General features: G+C 41.0%; 1 protein-coding gene across 1 annotated transcript in view; it reads right to left on the bottom strand.

Annotated features, from left to right (window-relative positions):
• The window catches only part of TBXAS1 (thromboxane A synthase 1), a 141,759-nt gene that overhangs the window by 98,454 nt on the left and 31,175 nt on the right, over positions 1-12,130 (bottom strand). Inside the window, exon 3 of the mRNA XM_054564655.1 lies at positions 10,698-10,750. Within this exon, the coding sequence (XP_054420630.1) occupies positions 10,698-10,750 (53 nt within the window). The remainder of the gene's footprint in view (positions 1-10,697; positions 10,751-12,130) is intronic.

Genomic DNA, 12,130 nt, shown 5'->3' with positions numbered 1-12,130 from the left:
TGAGGGTGTGCAAGAAGCAATTGATCGATGCTTCTCTTACACAATGATGTTTCTCTTCCTCTCTCTCCCTGTTCCTTCCCCGCACTCTAAAAATAAATAAAATCTGTCATAAATAAATAAATAAATAAATAAATAAAGACTCATTTAAAAATGTGCCCTTATAGGCCAAGAGTGAGAATATTGATATTTAATTATTGCTTCTCAATAATTACAACATGTAACATCAGGTCTCATTTTAATTTTGATTCCAGATCCACATTGCTTAAACTGGTGCTTCTAAGCCTTGCTTTCAACAATTTCATGAAAGACTCAACTTTTGCAAAGTTTGGGAACCAAAATATTGCCCCCAGTCGGGCCTCATAGAAATGTTAGGATAATTTAGGATTTCTGTGCAGAACTCCATAGTTTCCAGGATACTGTACTCTCTCAATGATCACAGTATGTTTTCATGTTCATCAATTCCTCTTAAGAATGAGTTGCATTTTCAGGTCAGGTAGCTAGTAAATGAGTCCCATTCTGAGGCACACACTCCAAATCAACAACAGGAACTTCAAATTCAACTCCTATGCATCAGTTTCTGGGAGGCTCTTCCGCTACTGCGGCTTTGCTTCCACCTGAGAGTTCTGCCCTTCTTAAATGTCTGTGAATCTATTGAATTCAGTCCAGTTTAAAAAGGAGAACTATCTCCGCACGTCAGCTGCCCAGTGTGAGCCTGAATACTTGTATTCTCTTACATAAATCAGCAGTTGTCCACACTACTCCATCCTCAGCTACCTTTTCAAGTCTAGTGGGTCTAGGTGGCGTGTGTCTTCTAAGTCAAAGAGCAGTCACATGACATTGGGATGCCACAGGCTGAGTCCTTCAGAGCCCTTTAATTCCCGGAGCTCTTGACCTGTGGAAATAGGCCAGCAAACCTCCCACACGTTGATGACGTAGCCATCTGACAGCATTGAAGTAGACATCTCTACATAGCTCTTCAACCTCATCTAAATAGTATGTAAGGATGATGGCAAAGGGCACTTACGTGAGAAATTTTTATACCCTACTCTCTTCCAGGGCACACACTCTCCCAATGGGTGGCACAGTGGAATCTGAGCTTTAAAAAACCACTGAAATGACCTTACCGTTTTCATTGCTGATGCCACATGCTTTTCCACGTGTATCCCAAAGTTCTCAACTTCTTCACCGCCTGGAGACAAGGTGCTATTTGTTCATGCATGCTAGCTCATTAAATAAAAAACGGTGCTATGAACCTCTAGGTTGGAGGCATATGGGACTCCTCTCCCTCCCGTGGGCATGAACCTTGTGTCTAAGTGCCAGGTCCTTTATACCGAAGGCTGATTTGTTTGCTAAATTGATTTTTTCAGTGCGGGGACCGTAGGTCCCCTGGGAGAGAGATTGCTTCAGGTTCTGATACTTGCAAAGACGTTCCCATCTTTGGTCCTTGGTACAAGAATGTGCTACGTGCGTGATACCCAGAGAAGGGTATTCAGTGAGGCACTGACATGTGATTAGACAGAGGAATGGAGAAGTCAGAAGTACATGTGGGAACTGATAAATGATAAAAGTGATATTTCAAGTCAGTTGAAAAAGGATGAATTTCCAGACGGAACATGACCATCTGGAAAAAATAAGGATGGATCCCTACTCCCACCCTCACCCTCAGATAAATTCCTGATGTATCAAATATCTAAATTTTTCAGATGAAATAAAAGACATTAGAAAAATGGAAGTTAAAAAAAAATCCTTGGTGGAGAAAGCCTTTCTGGGTAAGATACAAAATGTAGACACCATTAAAATGGATTAAATTCAACAACACAAAAACAAATGTTTTGTGATTGGAAAAAATACAAAATAAACAAAAAAAGACAAATGATAAAAAAGGAGAAAATATTTGCAACATATATTAAATAAAAAGGGTGATTTTATTTACTATATAAAAAGCTTCTACAAATAAAGTAGGAAAAAGTCAATAACCCAAAGGAAAAGTAGCAAAGGATTCTTCAGAAAACAAAATACAATGGATTTTAACAAATGAAAACATGCTCAAACTTGCTCACAGTTAGATAAATGCAAATTGAAGCTACCAACAAGATTAAAGACTTAAATATAAGACTTGAAACCATAAAAATCCTAGAAGGAAACATAAGCACTAAAATCGCAGACATTTCTCATAGCAATATTTCTTTTCTAATATATCTCCTTGGGCAAGGGGGACAAAAGAAAAAATAAACAAATGGGACTATATCAAACTAAAAAGTTTTTGCAGAGCGAAGGAAACCATCAACTAAATGAAAAGACAACACACTGAATGGGAGAACATATTCACCAATGACACATCTGATAAGGGGTTAATATCCAAAATTTATAAAGAACTTATATACCTCAACACCAAAAAAAAGAAAAAATCCAATTAAAAAATGGTCAAAGGACCTGAATAGACGCTTTCTCCAAAGAGGACTTACAGATGGCCAATAGACATGTGAAAATATGTTAAATGTCACTAATTATCAGAGAAATGCAAATTAAAATCACGATGAGATATTACCTCACATGTGTCAGAATGGCTACTGTCAATAAGTCAGCAAACAACAAATGCTGGTGCGGATGTGGAGAACGGGGAACCCTCATTCACTATTGATAGGAATGCAGATTGGTGTTTTATTGTGGAAAACAGTATGGACTTACCTCAGAAAAATTAAAGATGGAACTGCCTTATGACCCAGCCATTCCATTTCTGGGACTATATCTGAAGAAACCTGAGACACTAATTTGAAAGAATATCTGCACCCCTATGTTCATTGCAGCTATAATTACAATAGCCAAGATTCAGAAGCAGCCCAAGCGCCTGTGAGTGGATGGGTGAATAAAAAAGCTGTGGTGCATTTACACAATGGAATACTACTCGACCATAAAAAAGGAGGAAATCTTACCCTCTGTGACAGCATGGATGGACCTGGAGAACATTATGTTAAGTGGAATAAGCCAGTCAGAAAAAAGACAACTACCATAGGATCTCACTTATATGTGGAATCTAATAAACAAAATAAACTAACAAATAAAATGGAAATAGGCTTATAGATACAGAGAATAGACGGACAGCTGTCAGAAGGGAGGGGAGTTGGGGTGCTGGGTGAAAAGGTAAAGGGGTTAAACAAACAAAAAAGCCCCTCATAGACACAGACAATACTATGGTGATGACCAGAGGGAAAGGGGGTCAGAGGAGAGAGAAGTGGGGGGGGGATAAAGGTGACGGAAGGAGACTTGACTTGGGGTGGTGAACATACAATACAATATACAGATGATGTGTTATAGAATTGTATACCTGAAATCTATGTAATTTATTAACAATTGTCACCCCAATAAACTCAATAAAAAATAAATAAAAATAAAAATTACATTTATTGTTAATAAAACAAATAAAAACTACCATCAAAAGGTAAAGATTTATTACTGTAACCAGAAAGAACCAAGTGCTCTCACACACTTCTTTATGAGAGTTTAAGTTAACGTAACCCAAAAAGAGAGCAATTTAATAATATTTATCAAAATAAAAATGTAGATAATATTTGACCTAATAATTTTATTTCTAGGAATTTATCCTACAGACACACTGACACAAGACAGCAATGATGTATATACAAGAATACTCATTACAGTATTATTTATAAAAGTAAAAGGTATTTATCAATTAAGAAATTATTTTTTAAAATTAGGGTAGGCCATATTGTTCTTTAAAAAAAAAACCCACAGAGTCATATTTAACAATAAAGAATGTGTTAAAATGGGACAGCTTCCCAAATTTCATAAATGAACAAAAGCAAGGTAAAGGACAGCATCTATTATATAAGACACATTTGAATGGTAAGAAATTGAGAACAGAGGTTGCTTCTGAAGAGGAGTGTAAGGGTCCAAGATGGGAGTCAGTTTTTCTTTTTTCTGTGTAGTTGTTTGTAATTTATGAATTATGTACGATGCGCATGTTTACCTACTTACAAGTCAATGTTCTCATGAGAGTACATGAGATTGCTTAACAACCTGGCTTGATGAAGAGAGGCAGGAGTCAAGTGCCGTTAATTTAATGAAGGGGCATAGGTGATGGGCGCCAGGAAGCATAAGAGTCAAATTCAACCACAGGGAGATAAGTTCATACTAGAAATCAAGATTAAAGTGATGTGGGGATGATAAGAAATGGGGATGAGGCTAGATAAAAGAATAACTTTAGAGCTGTCACTTAAAAGACGGATGAGATAGGGAGAAAAGGGGCTTTGAACGGAGCCTTTAGAAGCTACAGATGAGCTGAACTTAGGGCGCCGTGCAAGTGTTTATAAGTAATTAATAGTAATAGCATAATAAAGGCTTGTCATCCACTGGGTTACAAAGTCAATTACAAATTGGAGGGGACATAATCTCTATCCTGTTTATATTCAATCACAAATGTATGATGATTATGTTGATACTGATCTTTTAGGGCTTGGGAAGGAATATAAATCCAACTTAGGGCTTGTTCTCAGACAGAAGGAGATAACCAGTAATCAGTAATTGACTGAAGTTTATCTGAAGCGCTAAAGCCTTGCTTTCTTCATATTATCTTGCCAGGGGTGCAGTTCAAGAGTTCTAATCAAGTATTATGAATAAAAACTGTATAGGTGTTCATGCCAATCTACCCATTTTACATTCAAGTTCAAAAAAGACAGTGATAACGTGTGTAGTTTTATTTGCCCACCACTTGGCAAAGCAGGCTACATAGTCAGACATTTGGTAAAGACATTTCGTTCGTGGTCGTGATGATGGAGGGGGGCTGATGGCGGTAGAGGTGGTGGTAACATAATAAACACTAATGTTCTCAACCCCTCTTGACAGAAAATTTCTCTTGCAATATTTTCCTCATGGCCATGAGTAGGAGGGAAAAGGGGCTAGGAGCCAATTTCCAGTTTTGGGGCCCAAACTATGATGGAGTTGTTATGATGACAACCGCATAATAAGCATAAATAGTCACCATATTTGACTTTCAGATCCACATTTCTCCCAATACACAGTTCTGTGCTGTCATCTAAAAACACAATGCACTTCTTTAAAAAAAAAATTAAAAAAATAAAATAAATAAAAACACAATACATTTTTATATGGAAGCAACAGTGTGGCGTTTCACTTGTCAAATGGTGACTCAATCTGTTATTTCAGTTTTTAAGAAGATCAGTCTGGGATTGACAATACTTTCTAGTGATTAAAGTTGTCTAAAAGTTAACAAAATTTAAACCAAATCATTTCCTAAAGGAAGGGTCTTTTAGTGCACAAAGTCCATACTTGACATTCCCAATCAGTGAAACCATTTTGCTAAAATTTAAGCAGTAACAAAATAATTTTTAGGGTTAGAAAGAACCTTAAATACAAACTAGTTCAACACTTTTGTTTTTTATTATTTTCTTAAATCTTTTTTTTTTTTAGTTCTCAGTTACAGTTGACATGCAACATTAGGTGAGTTTCAAGTGTACACCCAATGATTAGACATTATATAACTTGCTAAGTGATTATCCAGATAAATCTCATACCCATCTGACACCATACCTAGTTATTAGAATATTATTGTCTCTATTCCCTATGCTATACTTTATATCCCCATTCTGTAACATTCCATAACAGGCAACTTATACTTCTTAATCCCTTTACCTGTTTCACCCAGCCTCCCAACTCCCCTCCCATCTGGCAACCATCAGAATGTTCTCTGTGTCTATGAGCCTGCTTCTGTTCTGCTTGTTTGTTTATTTTGTTTTTTAGATTCAATTGTTGATATATATATAAATATGTATTGCCATTTTATTGTTCATATTTTTCCTTTTTCTTTTCCTCCTTAACATTTCATGTAATACTGGTTTGGTGGTGATGAACTCCTTTAGCTTTTTCTTGTCTGGGAACCTCTTTATATGTCCTTCAATTCGAAATGATAGCTTTGCTGGGTAGAGTTGTAGGTCCTTCCTTTTCATCAATTTGAATACTTCTTGCCACTCCCTTCTGGTCTACAAAGTTTCTGTTGAGAAATCAGCTGGAGGTCTTATGGGAATTCCCCTGTACATAACTAACTGTTTTTCTCTTGCTGCTTTTAAGATTATCTCTGTGTCTTTAACCTTTGGCACTTTAATTATGATGCGTCTTGGTGTGGGCCTCTTTGGGTTCATCTCGTTTGGGACTCTGCATATCCTGGACTTGTGTGTCTATTTTCTTCACCAGGTTAGGAAAGTTTTCTGTCATTATATTTTCAAACAGGTTTTCTGTTTCTTGCTCTCTCTCTCCTCCTTCCAGCACTCCCATGATGCAAATGTTGGTACACTTGAAGTTGTCTCAGAGGCTCCTTACACTATCTTCATTTTTTCAGATTCTTTTTTCTTTTTTGCTGTTCTGACTGGGTGTTTTTTACTTCCTTATATTGCAGATTGCTGATTTGATTCTCAGTTTCATCCACCCTACTGTTGGTTCTATGTAAATTATTCTTCATTTCAGTTAGTGTATCCTTCATTTATGACTGGTTCATGCTTATGGTTTCTATGCCTTTTTCATGCTGTTAAAGTTCTCGCTAAGATCTTTGACATTCTCACTAGGTTTCTTGAGCATCCTTATAACCATTGGTTTAAATTCTGAATCTGGTAGTTTTCTTGCCTTCATTTAATTTAGTTATTTTTCTGGAGATTTTCCCTGTTCTTTCACTGGAAACCTGTTTATTTGTCTCTGCATTTTGGCTGCTTCCTTATGTTTGCTCATATAGGTGGTGGTGCTACATCTCTGGGACTTGGTAGAGTGGCCTGATGTAGTAGGTGTCCTGTAGGTCCCTGTGGTGCAACCTCTCCAGTCACCTGAGCAGAGAATTCCGGATGCACCCCTGTGTGTGCTGTGTGCACTGTCCTGTTGTAGTCAGGCCTTGATTGATGTTGGTGTCACTGGGAGAGATTGATCCCCAGGCTGATTGGCTGAGGGGACCAGCTGTGACTGCAGTGGAGGAGCTGCTGTGCATGCGTTAGCCCTATGGAGCAGGACTTGCCCCAGTGGGGATGTGGTGCTCACCAAGTCCACCCCCTGAGTGTGTTGCTTGTGGAGGTGGTAGGGTTGTAATCTGGCATGGTCGGAAGCTGTCCACTGGGTGCCCTGGCTCTGGGGCCTCCTGGGGTGTACAAAGTCAGCCACCGACTGTGCCCTGCCTGGGGCCACCTGGCACTAGCTACAAAGAGATCTGCATGTGGCTGCTACTTGTGCTGGACTTGGAGGTGCCCAGGTAAGATGAAGTTGTGAACTGAGGCTGGCTGCTGCTGGTGCTGGGCCTGGGGCCACTTAGCAAGAAGTACAGAGTATGCAGAGGCCAGATGCTATTTGTTTGAGAGATTTAAGAACATCCAAAGCATGAGATAGGAAAGGCCATTTGTATGGAGAAGCCACTGGAGGCAGCTTGAGTGGGCCTGCAAATTGGGTGGGGTGGGGGTTCAGGGAGTCACTGGCGCAGGATGAACACTATGAGCCAGGTTGATGGTGACTCAGATATGGCGCCTGCCTGCCATCTCTGTGGGGATGGGGGTCTCTGAAAAGGAATAAGGGCCTCAGCCAGCACTTTCATCTGGCAGAAAGCTGTACCCCCACCCTTGCCTGCCACCAGCTTTCGCCCTGATGCCAGATAATTCATTTCCTCCCTGTATGTCTCTGGTGCCTTGCTACCTGCTGCCCCAGAGCTGGAGCTCAGAGGGAGTGAGTCTAAATAAATCTGTGCACAGGCCCTTTAAAAGGAACTGCCTGGGACTCCAGAATCCTTCTGTCTCCCTCAGCCTCAATCCCTGCTGGTTTTCATAGCCAGAAGTTATGGGGACTTTTTTTCCTAGCTCTGGAACCCTAGGATGGGGGACCTGGTATGGGACTGGGACCTCTTGCTCCTCGGGGGAGCCCTCCACAGCCAAGATTTCCCTCCTAATTTTAAATCACCACACAGGGGTATGTGACCAGCCAGTTCCGTGTCTCTACCTCTCCTGCCAGTCTCTTTGTGGTTTCTTCCTTAAATCTCTAGTTGTAGGACTTCTATTCAGCTAGATTTCAGGTGGTTCTAAATGATAGTGGTTCTGTAGTTTAGCTGTAGTTTTGACGTGGTTGTGGGCAGATTCAAGGACCAAGTTTACCTATGCCACCATCTTGACTGGAAGTAGTCAACCCTTCTGTTTTAAAAGGTTTAGTGTCATCTAGATTACAGAGCTCAAAGAGGATTCTACACCTCCACCATGCTTCTGCTAAACCCAGGACTGGACACATTTCAGAAGAAGTCAGCATTTTATGGCTCATCTTTTTTTCCAGAGCAGAAGAAAGTCATAGCTTTGTGTGAAGAAATTATGCCATCACCTTTCTTTCTTTTCTTTTTTCCTTTTCCCCAAAGCTAGGAACAAAGAGGGGAGATAGTACTGCAATTTCTATTTCTACAACCTCATTTGAAATCATTCTCTTTGATTTAAGTTTTCTTGAAAAGAAAAGGATAAATTGTGTTAACTTAGTTAAAGTTGGGGAAAACTTGATTGGACAATCTGTTGTCAAGGAAACCAATTCTCTCTCTCTCTCTCTCTCTCTCTCACACACACACACACACACACACGCACACGCACACACACACACACCCCACGCCACCCACTAGTCATTACTGTGCCCTTTAAACTCTTCATCTGAGATTTTAAAATTACTTTAAAATACCCAAGGGCTGTACTCTGAAAATCTGTACAGGAAGTACTCTGGGAAGTGGTTCCTAGAATTCAAACTCAAGAAGACCTTTTTCTAATTCTGGGGAAGCTGCTGTCCTTCTGAGTCAGTGCTCTCTCTCAGAAATGTAGGAGACAGTCTGCGAGATCAGTGTCAAGTTAGCTCAGAATGAGACTATTGCAGAAGGAACAGTGGACTGATGGAATAGCACAAGAGAAAGAGAATGGTCAACAGTTCAATCCCTTGAGCCTTTAGTGAGTATCTGTCATGCTAAAAGGAAGAAGCTACACACACACACACACACACACACACACAGAGGAAAGAAGAGAGAAAGAAAGGAAGAGAAGGTAAGAGAAGGAAAAGACCAACCTGAAAGTGATCTTAGAGCATGAAGTAGAGTTGCCTCTTATTGAAAGATAGGCACCCCCCGCCCCATTCTTCCATCAGAGGAATGCACTTCTCTGCCCCATCAATGTCATGCTTGGCCATGTGACCTCCCACCCTGACTTTGGGTTTGGCCATATAACTTGGTTTGGCCAACACAATGTTTGCAGACATGATACAGTGGACATGTAAAATGTTCTTGTGCTGCTGGCTTCGTTCTCTTGGACCTTGGCCTTCACCACGAGAACAGCCTGCCCTGGCCTGCCTGCTGTTCCCAGGAGGCTGAGAGACATGTGGAGCAGAGCTTGCCCAGCTGGGCCACCTGCCCAGCTTCCCTGCTGATGCACCAGGAAGCTCAGCTCAGCTTCCCAGCCGAGGCTGGCTCTGATCAGTCAATTCTAGCCAACCCTTAGACACATGATAAAAATAATAATTTCTTGTTTAAGTCACTTTGTATTAGTTTGTTATACAGCAATAACAAACTTATACAGAAACCATCTATTCAACAGTATAACACCTTAATTTATTACTTTCGCAGGGTCATATAGCAAACTAAATGGTGGTTAAGGAGAAATTGGTCAAACTGTGGGTCTTCTGGGTGGGGCACACAGGGTACGAGTCAACAGTCCCTTTCAAAAATCATCACTGGGAGAACAGGATTACATATCCTAGGACTGGGGGGCTCACAAACCCCCAGACCCTATCAGATTGCACATTACGAGCACAACAGAACTTGTCTGCGCTGGAAAAGTTATCACTGGCCTGAAGGTCTGGGAAAGAGCTGTAAAAATCAGCCAGTGACTGCGGATAAGCTGCGTGAGAACAGGCTGAACTGACGGGAAATCCAGTGGGGAAAGACACGTGTTGAGAACCAATCAAGTCAAGTCCGCACAATCTTAAATAAGGCAAATACTCTGAACATGAGGTTGTTCATCAGATTCTGGAATTTCATTAAAAAAAAAAAAGTGGGTGGGAAGCATATTCTGAGGCATAAAAAGGAAAATTCAGGAAAAATAAAGGGAAGGCTATATATGACTTTACCTGGCTGAGAACTAGGGTGACCCCCTATGTCCCAGCATATCCAGCACAGCCTTAGTTTCCACGGTTGCCCTGGGGTGATTATTAATACCACCCCCTTTCACTTTCCAAAGTTTACTGGATTGCATGGTAGAGGAGATGCTCATACAGCTGACAGTATATTTTACCCGTAGAGTTTAACGAAACAGGTGCAAGTATGGTTCAGATACACTCATGGGGGAAGGCCTGCCATGGGTTACCAAGGCAAACGAGGCCATGGCATGGAGGGCCAGCAGCCTGCTGCGGCGCACCCTCCTGCACCCTTCGTTGTGAGAGAGGATGCAAGCACCTAGGGCCTGACCCAGCCGGTCAGGGTCTTAAAAGCTTGGAAGCGGTGTTGTTTCAGGCTATCTGATGTGGCCCCCCTGGCGTCTTTTCTAGGAACCTCATCTGCTGGGCACTCCCTTCATGGAGGGTTAAAAGACAGAAACACACGCACCTTCCCATCTTGTCATTACTTCCAAACAATGTGATGTGCAAAAATCAAAATACATGGCAGAAGAACGGAGTTTCCCTCTTACCCGCACAGACGTCCATATAGCCTTCGGAGCTCCAGCTGGCTTTCCCAGAAACCCTGCAGAAAACCCAGCACTGGAGTGAGAATATGATTCAACCAAATGTCAAGTATTCAGACTTATTCATAAAAAAAGTCTGGAGCAGCAAGAACGCAATTACATAAACAATAAAAAAAGGAATTGAAGTGATATTGCTTTCAAGTACTTTGGAGAATTAGAATAAACTGACACCTTTAAAATATATAGAGAGAGCCAAGGAAAAGTCTCCATCAGCTCTGCTTTAATGGGCAGAAAAGATCATTTATACTTAAACTATTTGTGTATAATTGCTGCTAAAATATTTGAAAACTGTTTGCTTTCTCAACTATGTTAACATTCCCCTCTGCAATTTGGTTTATATTATTATTATTTTTGGCAAAGCCTCTTTTCACTGCCACTCTGTGTGTAAACATCTGCTGGGTCTATCCAAATTATCACAAATTCCGAATTATCGTGATCCAAGTTAAATTTTAACTAAAATCAACATCTTCAGAACATAAGAACCTTAGAGCAACTTTATAGAGGACAAAACGCTAGACACATTTGGTAGTGGGAAAGGAGTCTGTATACCTGCAGATATGCATGGGGTGGGGGAGTGGGGGTGGAGGCTCAGAAAATGCCAGACTCGTTGTGTTGTGGGGATGGAGTTGTGTATAGGCACAGAGTATGTGTGCAGATACACACAGAGGGATTGCATGCGTGAGGGGTTAGAAATTGCTAGACCCATTGCATTGTGGGAATGCAACATACCTGAAAATATGCATGGGCCAGGATAGAGGTAGGGGAGTGGAAAATGCTAGGCGTGTGTTGTGGGAATGGAGAATATGGGCAGATATATGAGGGATGGGTGAGAGCTGAGAGTTGGCGAGGTCCAAGAGAGGGACACATTCCATTCTCACTCAATCGACTTTCACAGTCTAAGCTTGCCGTATATCAAGGGAAGCATATATGAATATAAAAACAGTCACTGAAATTGCTGTGTTCTAGAAGGAACTGGGCAGGGTGTGTACATACAAGGATGACGAGTTAAAAAAGAGCAAACGTGGAAATTATCTGGAGGCGGGGTGCCATGTTCTCCTCATGTTGACAGCTTGTTCCCCTCCAACTATTAATGCCAAAGTCATTACTCAACTCAGTGCAACTGGTTGGCCCCCACCCCAGGAATATGTGAAATGTATTTATTCCTAACTGATCTGTTGTTCTATTTTGACGCCTAGAAATTTCTTCGCACTCACTTCAGGAATCTCGCAGGGAGTCAGGATGAGATAGCTTTGGGCCTAAAGTTGTGAACTGGCCACCCCTGAGGTAGAGATGAGGAAGAGAGAAACAACAACGATAAACAGTGGGAAAGCTGTGGAACAGAGAAAGGGACAGAAAGGGATAGAGAAGGCACTGAGAAG

This window comes from Pteronotus mesoamericanus, unplaced genomic scaffold (assembly GCF_021234165.1).
Source record: "Pteronotus mesoamericanus isolate MK-2021 breed Mesoamerican mustached bat unplaced genomic scaffold, CSHL_Meso_final scaffold_85, whole genome shotgun sequence".
Lineage (NCBI taxonomy): Eukaryota > Metazoa > Chordata > Mammalia > Chiroptera > Mormoopidae > Pteronotus > Pteronotus mesoamericanus.
The sequence above is the reverse complement of the archived record's forward strand: the minus strand, read 5'-3'. Positions and strand labels throughout refer to the sequence as shown.